The sequence below is a fragment of the Netta rufina genome (genome assembly GCF_964035555.1).
Source record: "Netta rufina genome assembly, chromosome: 17".
In the NCBI taxonomy this organism is placed as follows: domain Eukaryota; kingdom Metazoa; phylum Chordata; class Aves; order Anseriformes; family Anatidae; genus Netta; species Netta rufina.
The window spans coordinates 6,571,665-6,589,440 of NC_140141.1; the positions used below are offsets into that span (position 1 = coordinate 6,571,665).

Sequence of the window (17,776 nt, forward strand, 5' to 3'; positions counted from 1 at the left end):
AACCTGTCGCAGCCCCACAGCCCTGCTCAGCCCTGAGAGTCACGGACGGAAAGCCTCCATTTCTAGCTGTGGCCTGTCCCTCACTTCTCAATCGCCCTGTGTCACTATACCAGCACTAGTACTGCTGTCCCAGCTAGCACAGTAATAGACGGCCTTCTCCTCGTCTTATACCTCAGAGATGGTTAAAGTGGCCGTGGAGCCAGATGTGGAACCAGAGAATCGTGAAGGGATGCTCGAGGTTATGTAGGTGTTGCTATAGATCACAGTGACAGGAGCACTGCCAGGGTCTTCTGCTGGTACCAGCCATAGCTGTTGCTACTCCCGGAGCAGGTGATCTGCACGGTGTCTCCCAGGTTCACAGACTTCGAGGCCAGCTGAGTAATCGCTGCCTGAAGCAGGGAACCTGGAGAGGAAGAGAAGAGAAGGGAGAAAATAGGGCTTAGTGAGTGCCCCACACGCACAGCCCTGCATAGAACAAAGCAGCGGGATGGGGCCCCTGAGCCTGGAGGCTCTGATGACACCATTCAACTGACAGACCTAAACACAGAGCCCTGGGCCAGTGCCAGGGGTCATCTGCTGGAACCAGCCATAACTGCAGCTGCTGCTACCTCCACAGCAGGTGATCTGCACGGTGTCTCCCGGATTCACCGACTTCGAGGCCGGCTGAGTAAGCGATACTGCAAGCTACCCCCGAAGCCACACATCTCTGCAGCTTGTCCCATGCACACAGGCATCACCAGTGCCTGAACCAGACCACTGGGCAACCAAAGGGCTGAGGCAGGAGCTCTCCCTGTCTGCCCAGGGCATGCCCGGGTCTCCCCAGGTGCCCAACGTGCACGCACCCAGCCACGTGCACTGCAGGCAGCTGTGCAGCTGCAGGGCCCTGGGCAACACTCAGCCTGGGTGAGCTGAAATGCAGCAAAGCCCTGCGAGATGGTGTAAAAGATCATAGAATCATAGAATCATAGAATATCCTGAGTTGGAAGGGACCCTTAAGGATCATCAGGTCCAACTCTTGACACCGCACAGGTCTACCCAAAAGTCCAGACCGTGTGACTAAGTGCACAGTCCAATCTCTTCTTAAATTCAGACAGGCTCGGTGCAGTGACCACTTCCCTGGGGAGCCTGTTCCAGGGTGCAACCACCCTCTCTGTGAGGAACCCCCTCCTGATGTCAAGCCTAAATTTCCCCTGCCTCAGCTTAACCCCGTTCCCGCGGGTCCTGTCACTGGTGTTAATGGAGAAAAGGTCTCCTGCCTCTCGACACCCCCTTACGAGGAAGTTGTAGACTGTGATGAGGTCTCCCCTCAGCCTCCTCTTCTCCAGGCTGAACAGGCCCAGTGACCTCAGCCATTCTTCATACGTCTTCCCCTCCAGGCCTTTCACCATCTTCGTAGCCCTCCTCTGGACACTTTCCAACAGTTTCATGTCCTTTTTATACTGTGGTGCCCAGAACTGCACACAGTACTTGAGGTGAGGCCGCACCAGCGCAGAGTAGAGCGGGACAATCACCTCCCTTGACCTACTAGCGATGCCGTGCTTGATGCACCCCAGGACACAGTTGGCCCTCCTGGCCGCCAGGGCACACTGCTGGCTCATATTCAACTTGCTGTCTACCACGACCCCCAGATCCCTCTCTTCCAGGCTGCTCTCCAGCGTCTCATCGCCCAGTCTGTACGTGCAGCCAGGGTTTCCCCGTCCCAGGTGCAGGACCCGGCACTTGCTCTTGCGGTTGGTGATCGCCCAGCTCTCCAACCTATCCAGATCCCTCTGCAAGGCCTTTACACCCTCATTCGAGTCCACAACTCCTCCAAGTTTGGTGTCATCAGCAAACTTGCTCAAAATACCTTCTATTCCTACATCCAGATCGTTTATAAAAATATTGAAAAGTAGCGGCCCTAAAATGGAGCCTTGAGGGACCCCACTGGTGACCGCCCGCCAGCCTGACGCAGCCCCATTTACCATAACCCTTTGGGCCCTGCCCGTTAGCCAATTGCTCACCCATCGTATGATGTTTTTATTTAGCTGTATGGTGGACATTTTGTCCAGTAGGATTCTATGGGAAACCGTGTCAAAAGCCTTGCTGAAGTCCAAAAAAATCACATCAGCTGGTTTCCCTTGGTCCACCATACGGGTGACCTTATCATAAAAGGAAATCAGGTTAGTTAGGCAGGACCTACCCTTCACAAACCCATGCTGGCTGGGACCAATGACTGCTTTGTCCCCCAGGTGCACCTCAATGAGTTCGAGAACCAACTTCTCCATGATTTTACCAGGCACTGACGTGAGACTGACAGGCATGTAATTGCTAGGGTCTTCTTTCTGACCCTTCTTGAAAATCGGCACAACATTTGCCAGCTTCCAGTCTACCGGGACCTCTCCAAATTCCCAGGATCGTTGAAAAATAATTGAGAGAGGTTCTGCGATGACGTCCGCCAGCTCTTTCAGCACCCGGGGATGAATCCCATCCGGACCCATGGACTTGTAGGGATTCAGGTGGAGTAGCAAATCCCGCACAAGTTCAGGGTCGGTTGGGAGTTTGTCATCCCCACCGTCCCGGTCCTCCAGCTTGGGGCACCCTGGGTCCCAAAGCCCATCATCAGCATTGAAGACAGAGGCAAAGAAGGCGTTAAGCGTCTCTGCTTTGTCTATGTCATTGTCTGTGAGAAGACCTTCCCTATCAAGGAGTGGCCCTATGAAGGGCAGCAGGAAAGAAGGGAGACCCCCACACCTGGTGACATGGCCCTGCCGAGCTGAGAGGAAGGGGGAGACTAAACCAACCTCTTTGACATGCAGGATCTCTCTGCCCAGTCAGCATCACTGTGTCATAACCACTGCTGCTGTCGTAGCTCCCACAGTAATAGACGGCCTCATCCTCGGCTTGGACCCCAGTGATGGTTAACGTGTTTGTGGAGCCAGATTTGGAACCAGAGAATCGTGAAGGGATGTCCGAGGGTCTCTTGGTATCATCATAGATCACGGTGACAGGGCCAGTGCCAGGAGTCTTCTGCTGATACCAGCCATAATAGTAACTGCCACAGAAGCTGCCACCCCCGGAGCAGGTGATCTGCACATTGTCTCCCGGGTTCACAGACTTTGAGGCCAGCTGAGTCAGCCCTGCCTGGACCAGGGAACCTGGAGAGGGAGAGTAGAGAAAATGGAGCTGAGGGAGTACCCCATACACACAGCCCTCACTGAGAAGCAGCAGAACGGGGCCTCTGAGTCTGCAGGCTCTTACGACACTGAGGGACCGACAGCCCTGAACACTGAGCCCATGGCCAGAGACCCACAGCCTCGCAAGGACACCTCCCAGAACTAGGGATGCTGAATACCACAAACCGTGGAGAAGTGATCGGGCCGTGACCATGTTGGATGAGTAGACCCCAGCCCAGTCCCAGAGATGTCCCCAGGGCACTGGGGCATAAAAGGGAGGAATCTCACAGCTATGGCCATGCAGAGGAGCCAGGAACCTGCCTCAGCCCCACAGCCCTGCTCAGCTCTAAGGCACAAAAGTAGAAAGTCTCCATTTCTAGCTGTGGTCTGTCCCTCACTTACACATTGCTCTGTGTCACTATACCAGCACCAGCACTGCTGTCTCAGCCACCACAGTAATAGACGGCCTCATCCTCGGCTTGGACCCCAGTGATGGTTAACGTGGATGTGGAGCCAGATAAGGAACCAGAGAATCGTGAAGGGATGCCCGAGGGTCTCTGGTTGTTGTTATAGATCACGGTGACAGGGCCAGTGCCAGAGGTCTTCTGCTGATACCAGCCATAGTAGCCGTAGCTACTCCCGGAGCAGGTGATCTCCACAGATCCTGCCACGTTCACCGATTTCGAGTCTGGGTGAGTCAGTGCTGCCTGGACCAGGGAACCTGGAGAGGGAGAGGAGAGGTGGGAGAAAACGGAGCTCAGGGAGTACCCCATACATACAGCCCTCACTGAGAAGCAGCGGAACGGGGCCTCTGAGCCTGAGGTTCTTACTACACCGAGGCACTGACAGCCCTGAACACTGAGCCCATGGCCAGAGACCCACAGCCTCGCAAGGACACCTCCCAGAACTAGGGATGCTGAATACCACAAACCATAGAGAAGTGATCGGGCCGTGACCATGTTGGATGAGTAGACCCTGGGCTGGTCCCAGAGACGTCCCCAGGGCACTGGGGCATAAAAGGGAGGAATCTCACAGCTATGGCCATGCAGAGGAGCCAGGAACCTGCCTCAGCCCCACAGCCCTGCTCAGCTCTAAGGCACAAAAGTAGAAAGTCTCCATTTCTAGCTGTGGTCTGTCCCTCACTTACACATTGCTCTGTGTCACTATACCAGCACCAGCACTGCTGTCTCAGCCACCACAGTAATAGACGGCCTCATCCTCGGCTTGGACCCCAGTGATGGTTAACGTGGATGTGGAGCCAGATAAGGAACCAGAGAATCGTGAAGGGATGCCCGAGGGTCTCTGGTTGTTGTTATAGATCACGGTGACAGGGCCAGTGCCAGGGGTCTTCTGCTGGTGCCAGCCATAATAATAGTTGCCATCACTGCCAGCGCTACTCCCGGAGCAGGTGATCTGCACGGTGTCTCCTGGGTTCACGAACTTCGAGGCCAGCTGAGTAATCGCTGCCTGGACCAGGGAACCTGCAGAGAAAGAGGAAAGAGGGGAGAGAACGGGGCTCAGCGAGTGGTCCATATGCACACACCTCACTGTGCAGCTGCGGGACAGGGCCAAGGGCCTTGGAGCACGTCCTCATAGCTCTCTGACACCCCGACACCACCATAGCTGCTGTCGTAGCTCCCACAGTAATAGACAGCCTCGTCCTCAGCTTGGTCCCCAGTGTTGGTTAATGTGTTCGTGGTGCCAGATGTGGAAGCAGAGAATCGAGAAGGGATGCCCGAGGGTCTGTTGTTGTTGCTATAGATCGCAGTGACAGGGGCAGTGACAGGAGTCTTCTGCTGGTACCAGCCATACCAATAGTTGCCACTACCATCAGCGCTAGCGCCGGAGCAGGTGATCTGCACAGTGTCTCCCAGGTTCACTGTTTTTGAGGCCAGCTGAGTCAGCTCTGCCTGGACCAGGGAACCTGGAGAGGGGAGAAAACGGGGCTCAGCAAGTGCCACACAGAGGACAGTACCAGTCGTAGTAGTCGTAGTCACATGGACTTGTCACAGTCCCATGGACTTGGAAAGGGAACACCAGCACTGGAAGAGGCCCTTCATATTTAGCTTTGGTCTGTTTCTCACTTCCACATCTCCCTGTGTCACTTAACCAGGAGCACTTGGCTGGTGTGCCTTGTTCCTGTCCCTAAAACAGGCACGGATTTATATTGTACCCAGACAAACTGCCTGCTCCCGTTGGTGCCTCTCTTGCTACTGCTTCCAGCTCTCCTTGCAGTGGACCTGGGACTCTGTCTGTTGTTTGTGTGTGGGGCTGTGGGTCCCTGGGTGGGAAGATGTTTTGGCACTGAGACCACCCCCGTCCTGCTACTACATGGTGAGGGCCATGCATGTGGGGCACTCGCTGAGCCCCGTTTTCTCCCATCTCTCTTCTCCCTCTCCAGGTTCCCTGGTCCAGGCAGCGCTGACTCAGCCGGCCTCGAAGACTGCAAATCCAGGAGACACCGTGCAGATCACCTGCTCTGGGAGCAGCTACAACTACTATGGCTGGTACCAGCAGAAGACCCTTGGCAGTGCTCCTGTCACCGTGATCTATGACGACACCAGGAGACCTTCGGGCATCCCTTCACGATTCTCTGGTTCCACAAACACGTTAACCATCCCTGGGGTCCAAGCTAAGGACAAGGCTGTCTATTACTGCAGGAGCTCCGACAGCACTGGTGGTGTTTCAGTGATGCAGGGAAATGCAGTCCAGAAGCTGTTGCTGGCCTCCAGTTATCCTACTCCGCTTTTCCTGAGTGACCACTTCGGCAGATGAAGTCATAACCTTCAGCAGTTCTTATGGACATTTTGGGAGAGGATTGTCAAGTGATAGAAGTACTTGTCTGTGTGTCTGTTACAGGACAGGGAACGGTGCTGATGGGAAGAACAATGTGCTGATGCACGTAGAGCCTGAGTATGATACAGACGGCATGGAATAATGGGTGGGGGTTGTGCCGGGTCTGCCTGGGATCAAGTTAGCTCTCCCTGCAGCGGCCCATATAGTGCTGTACCCTGCACATGTCACTAGAACACCACTGCTGTGACAGTGGTGCTGTGTCTGGTGCTGAGGGGTGCTGGCACAGCATCAGGACTGCCCCCAGCTCCCCGGGGGTGGACAGGAGTTGGGAAAGGGACATCACCAGGCAGCAAACCCAAATCAACCAAAGGGATATGGCACACCATACGAGGTCACACTCAGGGAAAGGAGAGGAGGGCTCTCATTACAAAGCCATCTGTCTTCCTAAACAACCACTGCACATATCATGGTCCTGCATGTGGCTCAGCATCACTTGGTGATGCGAGTGAGAGAATAACTTTTCCTCTTTCTGTGCTTCCGCATGGCCTTCGATGTTTTTTTCCCCTTTCTTCCTTTGCTTTTAACTATACCCTCCATAGCTCAAGCTGTGAGCTTTTCCTTTTTTCCTTCCAGTATACTTTCTTCCTCCCCTTTCCTTCTGAGGAGGGGGAGTAAGAGCACGGTTGTGGTCGAGTTCAGCTGCCCAGTGAGGTAAAAGCATCCCAGAGGTACAGACCAGAGGGAAAAACGGAGGCTTTCTGCCCTTCTCCCCAACAGAAGAGGAAGGTTTCTGTCTCCACAGGTGGCCATGGCTGTGAGTGTCTTCCCTGTTCTACTTCGCTGTGTGGAAGGCGATTCTGGGGACAGGACTTTCACCATCCCCGTCCCCTCCATGGCATAGCACTGCGCTACCCCCAGCCCTGCCACCCATTGATGCTGGCAGCCCAGTCCTTCTGCTACTGCTGGAGCTGCCTCTGTGCTGGGCTCTGATGCTCCACTGTGGCCGTGGCTGCAGTCCCTGCTCCTCAGATGGTGGCGATCCCCATCCCACTGCAGCACGGTGGGGCACTCACTGAGCCCTGTTTTCCTCCCCCCCCCCCCCCTCTAGGTTCCCTGATATGGGCAACACTTACTCAGCCAGCCTCAAAGTTGGCGAATCCAGGAGACATTGTGCAGATCACCTGCTCCGGGAGTAGCGGTGGCTATGGCTGGTACCAGCAGAAGACCCCTGGCAGTGCTCCTGTCACCGTGATCTATGGCAACACCAACAGCCCCACGCTGCAGCAGCACCTCCTGCCCACCACGGGCCTCACACAGGCACCAGGAGGGGACTGCAGGGCCATCAGAGCTGTTACCGGTCCGCAGGCAGCTCCAGACACTGCAGAAAGGTTTCATGGCATTGCTCAGGAAGCAAACAGCAGCTCTCTTTCAGGCCCCAGAGAGGCCCCTCAGACTCAGTTCCTGCCCCCGTTCTCAGTTAAGGAATAATAAGAAGGACCATGTCACATGAAAATATAGGTTTATTCTATGCTTATCTTACATATGTTCAGTCCCAGCTACCACCACCATTGCTATGTCTCCAGGCCAGGAGCACAGCACCTGCTTCTTGGACACATGTTTTTGATAAACTCATCAAGTTTCTTCTGCTTCAAGCCTCCACCACGAACCAAGACTAAGCTTTACGAGCTCCCAGTCACTGATACAGCCCATTTACAGCTGAACATGCTGCTGCAACAGCACCCCCCCGTGGCCTGTCCCCATTTAAACTGGGAAGAGCAGGACGGAGGCAGCAAGAAGCTAGCAAGCAGGTTTAACGATGTATCAGTATTTCTTGAACTCAATCCTTTCCACTTTCACATCATCCTCAATTAGTTGGTAGACATAGGTCACAACCGTGGAAGCCTGGATATCCATCAGTACAAACGAAGGGATAATGTTCCTGGAATGAAAACATACTTTGTCAGTCACCTGGATTAGCTTATAATTCTTGTTATTAAGCTATTTTGTGTGAATGTGTTCTAAAACAATTGATTGCAAAGGGCTGCAGGGATCAGGGTACTACCACAGCTCAGAGGCACTGGCAGCAGCAGCTCAAACAGAGCTGCAATTCCCAAGAACAGCCCTCAAGATTGGATGTCCCAGCTGCCGCGTGGCTCAGACCCTGTGCCTCAAAAGGCCTCATTTCCTATAAGAGGTCAGCACGCAGCTCCTGGAAGGCACCAGAAGGCAGGACAACTCCAAGAAGCTGCAGCAGCTCACCCCTCTGGTGCTGGCTGATTCCTGAGCCTGCAAACACGCCAGTGCTAGGCCATCAGGCCCAATTCATGAACTAAAAGTCTCGTTAACAGGGGGAATGTCAGGCTGCATTCTCTGGGGAGAGAAGAGATGACCTGCATGTCACAGCTGCTCAGCACTGCTCTGCAACATGGGGGCTCAACACACAGATTTGGGGTAACATGCATGAGCTGTGCTACACCAGGCAGTTCAAGCTCATTTCACTCACGTTTCTAAAGCACTGTAGGCTCCCGTAGCTGATCCTGGGTTGATGTAGAACTTATTTTCATGTTCAAATGCTTCAAATTTGTGCGTGTGTCCTGAGATGAGGATGTCCACATCCAGCTGCCTCTGTAGCAGTGCCAGGCTGGCCAAATCACCCCAGGGAATAACCTGATGTCCATGAATCAACCCAATTCTGAACTGCCCGACAGTTACAACCTTCTGTTCAGGATAATTCAGACTCTGAGAAGGAGAAACACAAGGGTTAGAGATCAGCCAAAGAGCCCTCACTAACACCGTGCAGGCTCATGCGATCCAAGACACAAACCCACCCATCAGCAGCCAAGCTCCTGGTGCCTCCCTCTGTCTGTGTACACACCTGGGGATGCCTGCACCATTCACCAGCAAAGAGCAACTGCAGAGCAAAGAACTGGGATCTCATGCCCGACAGGAACTGCATGGGCATCAGGACCTTCAGGGCTACTCAGCAGTAAGGAAACACGCACACGTCCCCCGTGCCTGTGACTCCCAAGTAAGCTGCAGTGGCTTCACAACAGTCACAAGCAGACTTGTACAGGCCTTTGTACAAATTAAGTGCCTGTTTTACCACTGCACACTAAGTCCTCCCTTGTTGCAAATGCAATGAGAAACATCTAGAAAGGTATTTCATTTTTTCAGTCTTTCCTATGCCAGCACCTCACCTCTCAGTGATTGCTAACACTGAAGGACCTCCCAGGCTCCACCGAGACAACCACAGCATGCAGGACAGTGAACAGGTGAATTAAGAGCAGTAAGAACATTACCTCAGAGTCCCCCCTAACAACGTGAATGTCCCCAGCCAAAGTTCTGAGGTAGTCATAGCTCTCCTTGGTGCAGAGGTTTCCCGTGCACAAGATATGCTGGATTTTTCCTGGAACCAGCAAGTTCTTGAACTTCACAGGCAGACCGCTGCATCGGTGCGGGATGTGAAGGTCCCCGAGTACTAACACCAGCTTCACACACAGGAAAGAGAGAGTTTTAAGCCACGTTACAAAGCCAGTTAGCAGCTCCGGGGCGCTTGCTAATTCCAGCAGCCTTTACAGGCCCGGGATCAGCCCCTCAGTGCCCGAGGGGCCGGCAGGGCAGGCCCATGCTACTCCCCCCGCACAGCACGGCGGGCTCCAGGCTCCCGCTCCCCGGCGGAGGGAATTCACCACCCAGCAACAGCGGGGGCGCAGCGAGCACCGCGGAAAGCCGAGCCTCGGGGCCCGGAGGCACCGCCGCAGCCCCGCGGTGGGAGGCGATGCGGGGCGACCGCTCACCATCGTGCTGCGCCGCAGAGCTCCGCCCGCCCCGTTACCCCGACGCGGACTGCGGTAACCAGGAAGTACCGTGCCTCCTTTTCCCCTCCCACAAGCCAATGGCAGCGCCCGCTCCGCCCCACGTGATGCATGCCACGCCCCCTAGAGCCCCCTCCCCGAGGGGGTGTGCGGCTGTGCTGCGCATGCGCGCTGGTGCGGTCCCTGCTGCGAGCGGGACTTTCAGGAGTTGTGCCCCCCCCCCGCCCCCCCCCCCCAAGCATCCCCCCCTTTTTCCCATAGCTTTTTTACGTAATCTGCGAGAATTTAACGGAAAAACGCCTCGTCCCCCCCTGCGTGCCTATGCTTGTATGAAGCGCCCAGCGGCGCCCGTGACGCCCCGCGCCCCCTGTCCCCTCCCTCAGGAGCCGGGAGAGCGCTGGGGGGCGCCACAAAATGGCGGCGGGGGGCATGGGGGGCGCCACAAAATGGCGGCGGGGGGCGGCACGATGACGGCGCAGGGCAGGGCGCACAGACGCGAAGCCATCAGCGCGGTAGTGGGGGAGCGAACATTTTTATTGCCTTGATCAAACTGCAGCCCCTGCCGGCCACCAGCCCAGGCACCCCGCGGCACGGCCCCGTGCTCCCACCGCCGCTGGGATGCAGGGAGAGCGGGGCTGTGAGGGGAAGGGAGGGGAGGAAGGTGAGGGAGGGAGGCGACTGCGGCACCGTGCCAGAGGAGGTCTGTGCCCCTTCTCTCCAGCCCTGCATCGCATCACGGCGCGTGGGGCAAGCCAGTTTCACTCCCCGCTGCTACAGCCAGCTGTTGGTGGAGGACAGCGAGCAGTAATATCTGCCGTTGTCTTCCTCCTGGGCGTCCATGATGGAGAGGATGCAGGCGTTGCGGGCAAGGTCTTTGGTAGCGAAGAAGCGGTCGGGAATCCTGGCGGGTCTGTGGTTGTCATACTCCGAGTTGTAGTAGAGCAGGTACCGGAGGGCCTGCCCTGGGCGCTGCTGGTACCAGGTGATGCCGAAGTCGGTGATGTTGTACTGGGGGCTGAGGGTGCAGGACAGCCGGGCGGTCTGCCCAGGCAGCACCAACACGGTGGTCGGCTGGGTCAGCACCTGCTGAGCCTGGCAGGCTGCACGTACCGGGAATGTGGTTACTGATGGAGAGCCGTGCCCCACCGCCCCCAGCCCCAAAACATTCTCCTGCCCTCTTCGGGTGTCCCCACTGCCCAGCCCTGCTCGTTGCACCATGCAGCTTTAGATCAAACCTCCCAGCTCAGCTGAACATCGCCCATACACACCTCAGTCCTGCCCACCTTCCCCATCATCAGCTAGCACAGCCACCCTGCCCTTACCTGTCCCTGCTGTCCCCACCAGCAGCAGGACCACGAAGCCCAGGGCCATGGCAAGGAGTAGGATGGGGAGCAAAGGAAGGGAGGCTGTTTTGGAGACAGGCTGTGGTACTGCACAAGCCCGGGCTGCTGTGCTGCTGGTGCTGGTGAGGTGTATGTAAATGACACAGGGGGCTGGGGGACTTCAGCTGCCCGTGTCACTCCATTTGCTGCAACTGGTCTTCAGCAAGGGGCCTTGAATCAGTGGGGCGAGAGCCAAGCATCAACACCTTTGCCTCCAGGCACAGCTTGTACGTCAGCCTGCTCCACTGCCTTTGGTACTGGGGTACAGCGTGGGGACACCACCAAAAACAAGTTGACCTTCTAGAAGGTATTTACTGAGGGACACAGTGCAGGGGGCTGTGGCTGCAGCACAGGTGGTGTCTGGTGAGGAAGGACTGCAGACCGGTAAAGCAAAGAGCTGCCAGAATCAGTGGGTGTGAAGGCCCTTCTGTCTGTAACGCCACCACATGGCACGCACAGCTCTGCAGCCCAGCTCCCAAAGCATCTCTAAGCCCAAGATTTTTGTGAGCGTTTGGGCATGCTCTGTGTTTGAGGGAAAATGGAGCCACGAGGTCCGGGACAGGGTCCTGCCTCGTTAGACCATCCCAATGCTGCATCTCTGGTCCCAAAGACTGAGTACTATAGCCCGCCAGCAAGACGGATGTTCGCTCTGCTTCGACACGCTGCAGTAGTCTCAACAAGGGCTCACGTGCCCAACGGCTCAGCTATTTTTTGTCTCCTCTATCAGCTGGTCTATCAAAAGCAAATACTTCCTCCTACGCAACCTGGACCAATTTACTGTGACGCAGCCTCCCCGGGGAGCAGTGAGAGCAAAATGAGAGCAAAAGGTGGTGGCTGAGGCTCCTCAAAGCCACCATAATGACATCGCCTGGGAGTGGGCTGCATGCTCGCAGCACAGGAGGCAGCAAGGTTTCAGTTGTGCCTGGTGGGACTGCATGGCCCCTTGTGTCTGGGCTATGGCACGCAGCTGCCGTGGTCGTACAACCCCACGAGGAGGCTGAAACACACTGGCCCTGCTGCTCAGGGCTGGGCAGGGATTTGCTGTCTGTGCTTCCCTTGACGCTGTGCAGTGTTGGAGCATTTTATTGATAGGACAGCGACAGGAACAGAGACATCAGCACCTCTCTCCTGCCCTGGGTTAGAGGAGTCCCCATGCAGGCCTTGCTTCACCCTGCAGAGCTGCCAGGCTTTTCCTCCATGGGAGGAGGACGTGGCTGTGCCTGGTGGGTAGCATCAGCCCCAGAGGATGGTACAAGGGTTGGGCTGAGCCAGGCTGGACACAGAGCAGCTGAAAGCCAGCTCCACAAGCAGTCAGAACAGCCAGGTAGAGCAGAGACTGAATGTACACAGTCTGTCCTCGAGAGGCTTTAATTGAATACAAAAAACAACCATCAAGGGAGAGAAGGCTTTGCTAGGGACCTTTGCATGATTCGCAGTGGAGGGGAACTATTCACAGTGCCATGAGTACAGGAAGCCCAGCACAGCTCCCCGCGTCCCACTGGGCCTTCCTGGACTGTCATCGTTGTCCCTGGTCCCCTGCAGCGGTGTTCCTTCCCGGGAAAGTGAGGAGCTGTGAACAAAAAACAGCCTCAGTTACCACCCAGCAGCCCCATCCCTGGCCCCAGGGCTCCATCGCCAACCCCTGCACTGCTGCAGGAGCCAGCAGTGGCTGTGCTCTACCCGGCACCCCACTCACGCTGTACTCTGCTGTGCTGCCAGCGCTGGCACTGACAGCTTCCCCTCCTGCGGGCTGCCTCGTGTCATCCTCTGCGGGCCTGTGGCAGGGATCCGAAGCATCCTGCACGGTGCGCTGCCTCCTCAGCTTCATGTGGTGCTTGTCTGAAGCAGAGCAGAGGGGATACAGCTCTGCTGGATCAGCCCCCGCTGAAATAGCACGGCTCTAACACAGCCTCCCTGCTCACAGACTGGGACTGGTCACTAGCAGAAGGATTTTACTGACGGATTTACCTCAATATAATGTGCTGCTCTGCACCTCCTTGCAGCCCAAAGGCTGTACCCTGTATCACACCAACTGCTGAAAGACACGGCAGTCTTCTACCTAATACTCTACCAGGCCATGGAGGAGCTTTCGGCCTCCTGTCACGCTCCTCCTCGTGACAGCAGGGGAGAGCAGCGGCCTGATGCAGTGCCACCCACGCCAGTCCCAGCTGCTCCCAGTGCCCCACGCTTGGCCGAGCCCACAAGGGATGCAGCGAGGTGTCAGCAGAGGACACAGCACAGGGCAGGTGAGGGCCTGGCCATGTTGCTGGAGAGTCAGAGTCCTCACAGCAACGCAGGATACAGCTCAGACCACTGCTGTGATAAGGCCTGAGGTGATGTCTGGGTGTCTTGGTTTCAGTTAGGACAGAGTTAATTTTCTTCCTAATAGCTGGTAGAATGCTATGTTTTGGCTTAGGATGAGAAGAGTGCTGATGACACCCCGATGTTTTAATTGTTGCAGAGCAGTGCTTATACCAAGCTAAGGACGTCTCAGCTTCTTCTTGCACTGTCCTGCCAGAGGGCAGGCTGGGGGTGCAGCAGGAGCTGGGAAGGGACAGACCGAGGACAGGTGACCCAAACTGGTCAAAGGGGTATTCCATACCATCTGGGGTCATGCTGAACAATAGATAGGGGTGGCTAGCCAGGGTGGGGGGCCAGACTGCTCGGGGTTCGGCTGGGCATCGGTCAGTGGGTGGTGAGCAATTGCATTGTGCATCACTAGTTTGTACACATTATTAGTAGTAGTACTATTATAATCATTATTGTTATTATTATTTTCCTGTCTTAATAAACTGTCTTTATCTCAACTCACGGGCTTCACTTTCACATTTCTCTCCCCCATCCCAGACAGGGAGGGGGGAGGGTGAGCGAACAGCTGTGTGGTGTTTAGCTGCCAGCCGGGTTAAACCATGACACTGGGTGAAGCCGTGTTCCTTCCCAGTATTACTTACACACAAAGTACGAGCACAGAGCCATGACAGCAAACACAACACTCCCCAAAACAACCAGCAGGACAGCCGAGGAGCCTAGAAAGGAGAACACAGCCTTGTACTCCTAGTTCATATTGTCATGTACACTGGGATGTGCAAACATGCCAGCGGGTTGGTGGTTTCAGTGAAAATGTGGAAGGCTCCGACCTCTGCAGCTGGGGGCCGTGGGTAAGACATTGAGGAAAAGCTGTGAAAAAAGGCTAACAGCAGTGAGGAGGCCCATCATGGGCATGATCAAACGCAGGGTGCCTGCCCCTGGTGTGAGTATGAGGGAACGGGAACACAAGAACCAGCACAAATTGTAAGAGCTTCTCCTCAAATATGAATCACATCTTTTTGGCACCAAATCAGCAGGGACACGGCATGTCCTACACTTCAGAACAGGGGCCTGCTTCATCCTCGCATCTGGTATTTCCCAGTTGAGTCATGGCGAGTCCAAATTACTGCATAATTGCAACTAACTGTGTTCTGCATTAATTGGCCGGGCTGCAAACACAGCAAACAATTCTGCTGGGATTTGTTACTGAGTTACCCTGGATAAAGGTACTTGTACACATTAAAGTAAATGCATTAAAAATCCATGTCATCATTAGGTAGAGATGAAAATTGGTTCCTGAACCTTGAACCATCAAGGCAACCAGTACCTTTTCCAGATAACCCCCTGCAGCAAGGGGCACGTAACCCGTGTCTCTTCACAGATGACATTCTGTGGTTTTTGTTATCACTTTAAATTTATCCGTGCATCTCACTTTCATGTTCTGTGACCCTGCAAAGCTTTACCATTGCAGCACAACAGCAGCTCACACTCTGGGCAGCCCGCCCTCTCAGCCCGTTGCAGGTAGGAGCGTGCTGCAGACACAGCTCCAGCTGCTGCCTGCCTGCACTCCCCACACTCTGCAGGACAGCGCAAGGCAAACGAGAGGCACCCCGCACGTTGGGATGTGTCCCAGCTGAGGAGTGTCACACGCACCCTGTCATCAAGCCCCGAGCAGATCTAGCCCGTGGGTTAGACTGACTGTGAAATACAAAGCTTTAGCAGAGCAGAAGGATTTCACTTGCCCACAAGGTCCCAGAAAACAAACTCACCTTGCACAGCGAGGTGGGTTCTCGTCCCTCTCTGCCAGCCTGAAAGCTCTCCCACGCCCTCACACTGGTACCAGCCGCTGTCCTTCTCTTCCAGCCCAGTAATGTTGAGATGGCTCCAGTGATTTTCGATGTCAAATACGCTCTGGAAACGACTTCCAGTGCTGCCGCTGTTGTTCTGGAAACTGGACATGAGGTGCCACGCCACGAGTCGGGGTGGGCTCTGGTCTTGCTTGTGCAGCCAAAAGAGGTAGGTGAAGCTGCCGGGCAGCTTGGCAGGGAAGTCACAGACCAAGGTGACTTCGCCTCCTCGAGGCACAGAGAAGCTGAGGCCCCCAGAGGCTGCCCACGGCTGCTGACCTACAAAGAAGAGAGGTTCATGTGGGTGGTCATGTCAGAGCTGCTTTGATGCCTGCATACCGCCAGCTCGGGAAAAGCACCGTTCCCACAAAAGTTGTTGGCGCTGCACAAACCAGTGGGAACGTAAAACAGAGCTCTGTAAGGCCAGGTGCTGCAATGCAAACCATTCTCCCTTTCCCACCACAGGGGCAGGTCCCTTGCCTGAGCTCTGTCCAACACTTCCCAAAGGCCTGGGGAAGCCACTCGATGACAAGAGAGGGCTACGCTTGCTCAGGGATGCACAGGTGGAATGCTGGAGGGAAAGAAAGGGGAAAGCAGGAGAGACGAACTCACCTCTAACGAGCAGGTGAGTCACCTTTTCGGTCGGGTTGCTGCTCCCTATCTTCACATAGCAGTGGTAAGGGCCAGTGTCATTCATAAGCACCTGTGAGATGTTGAGAAAGCTCACGCTCCTTGCAAAATCCACAGTGCCGCTGAAGTGACCTTCGCTGCGATGCACACAGGAGGCATTGGGCCGTGCAAACCTAAACTGCAGGATCCTTCTCGAGATGTTCCTATGGCTCCAGATGAACTCATGGAAGGAATCACCGCTGCCGTTGTGCTTGCGGAAGGGACACTCCATCACCACAGGCTCCCCTTCGGTCACGAGAACCACTTGACTCTGAGGATGTCCAAGAGTCCCCGCACCTGAAAGCGAGAGTTGGAGGAGAGCCCCGACTCCTGCTCCCAGGCAAGCAGCAGGCTCACTGGCTCCATCCTGCACCACTGCGCTGCCTTCAGGTATTGAGCACAGAGCAAACGCCCCAGGCGAGGGCCCGACAGCTACCCCACCACTTCCATCTCTTTGGGGGGCACAAGGATGCCCCAACCAACTTCTCCCTCCCTAAACCTGTCCCTAGCTCCAGACACAGCCGCAGGAAGCCTGGGCTCATCTGCATGCCCAGTAAACCCTAAAGCCATGGGAGACCCAGTTACTGCAGCTGGCACATCCCCACTCAGAGACAGCCCAGAGCTCTGCCAGGAACAGCTTCCTACCCAGTGCCAGGCGGGCTGCCTAGACAACAGCAACCCTGTAGAAGGAAAGATCTCATCAACTGAAATACGCGATGGGGAAGTGGCAGGGAAGGTTTCACCCCAGCAACTGTCAAAACCTAGCAGGCTTATTATTTTTGGCTATCAGCACATTATATCTTGATCAACAAACGGATGCACACAGGTTCCTTACATTGTGCCTCTGAGCTAGTATTTCTGGCTCCAATTCAGCACCCAGGCACTTTTGCAGAAGACATCGGGAGCTGTTTGATCGCTTCCCTCAATTTCAAGGGTCTCTAAGGAGGCCCAGCGTGACTGGGGACAACAAGCTGCGTGAGGGAGTAAGGCTTCCCAAGCACACCCACCCAAAAAACTTCAAACCAGGGCGGGGCTGAGGCGGTTCAGTCCCAGTGCCTCCCAGCAGGGCGAGGGGACAGAGCAGGCACTTACCCCGGGGCAGGAGCAGCAGCGGCAGGAGGGTGAGGGCAAGCGCCATGCCCAGCCCGGGCGCACTCCAGCAGCCAAGACAGGAGGAGGCCTGTGAGCAGCACCCGGCCTCCCACCTCGCAGGGAGGAGCTGCCCGCATGCTACGCGCAGAACGGTGTAAACAGCTCCGCCAACAGCCCTCAGCATGGGCTGTCCCTCAGCGTGGCTTTGTCCCACCAGGTCACATCCGTTTGGGACCAAGCCCAGGACACGGGGAGGCTGCAGGCGCCCGTCATGCTGGGGTCTGCTTCAAGGCAATGGCACAGGGTCGCCCCGAGCCTCTCGGCTGCCCAAGGCAGCCCCCCAGGTCTGGCCCCTGCTGTGCTCGGAGGCAGGAGAGGAGCCCACCTGCTGGAGGACACAGCCCCTGTGGGGCAGGGGGCAAAGTGTTCCCCGTGCCTTCCCACCAAGCTGCCCTGGCGTGAGGATGAGCCCCTGGGGCAGGGCAGAGTGTGAACACCCAGGCTGGGGTGAAGGGGCAACTTCCTCCACATAAGAATCACTTTTAATCACAGGAACATGCTCTCCATGCCCGTTCCGCTTGCTCCAGGGACTCTCCCGACCCACACTGGGCTCTATCACCACCGTGAGAGCAGAAATACCAAGCAGAGGTGCACAAACTCTCCCAGTGCCTTGGAACACAGCCCCCCTGCTGTGGTCATCTCTTGGCTCAGATGCG

At 55.9% G+C, this 17,776-nt stretch overlaps 3 protein-coding genes across 4 annotated transcripts; all 3 read right to left on the minus strand.

Annotated features, from left to right (window-relative positions):
* Window positions 1–7,505: 7,505 nt before the first annotated feature.
* On the minus strand, window positions 7,506–9,781 carry LOC311215738 (vacuolar protein sorting-associated protein 29-like). The gene is made up of 4 exons (XM_084297059.1): window positions 9,746–9,781; window positions 9,248–9,436; window positions 8,452–8,687; window positions 7,506–7,887 (listed from the first exon to the last, which is right to left on the minus strand). Exons 1-4 carry the CDS (start codon window positions 9,746–9,748, stop codon window positions 7,770–7,772), a joined length of 546 nt encoding a protein of 181 aa, XP_084153185.1. The 5' UTR covers window positions 9,749–9,781; the 3' UTR covers window positions 7,506–7,769.
* Window positions 9,782–10,534: 753 nt separating this feature from the next.
* On the minus strand, window positions 10,535–11,134 carry VPREB3 (V-set pre-B cell surrogate light chain 3; the record flags this gene model as incomplete). Its single annotated transcript, XM_084297422.1, has 2 exons — window positions 10,535–10,863; window positions 11,086–11,134. 2 exons carry the CDS (start codon window positions 11,132–11,134, stop codon window positions 10,535–10,537), a joined length of 378 nt encoding a protein of 125 aa, XP_084153548.1.
* A 1,431-nt stretch (window positions 11,135–12,565) lies between these two features.
* Window positions 12,566–17,148, minus strand: LOC311215907 (uncharacterized protein). Of its 2 annotated transcripts, XM_084297329.1 has the most exons (6): window positions 17,061–17,148; window positions 15,912–16,265; window positions 15,222–15,578; window positions 14,097–14,171; window positions 12,842–12,984; window positions 12,566–12,715 (listed from the first exon to the last, which is right to left on the minus strand). In XM_084297329.1, the coding sequence occupies exons 1-6, from the start codon at window positions 17,104–17,106 to the stop codon at window positions 12,662–12,664; spliced, it is 1,029 nt and encodes a 342-aa protein (XP_084153455.1). In that variant the 5' UTR covers window positions 17,107–17,148; the 3' UTR covers window positions 12,566–12,661. The 2 variants fall into 2 exon arrangements, with proteins under 2 accessions (XP_084153455.1, XP_084153456.1); XM_084297330.1 differs by lacking the exon at window positions 14,097–14,171.
* Between the last annotated feature and the right edge of the window lie 628 nt (window positions 17,149–17,776).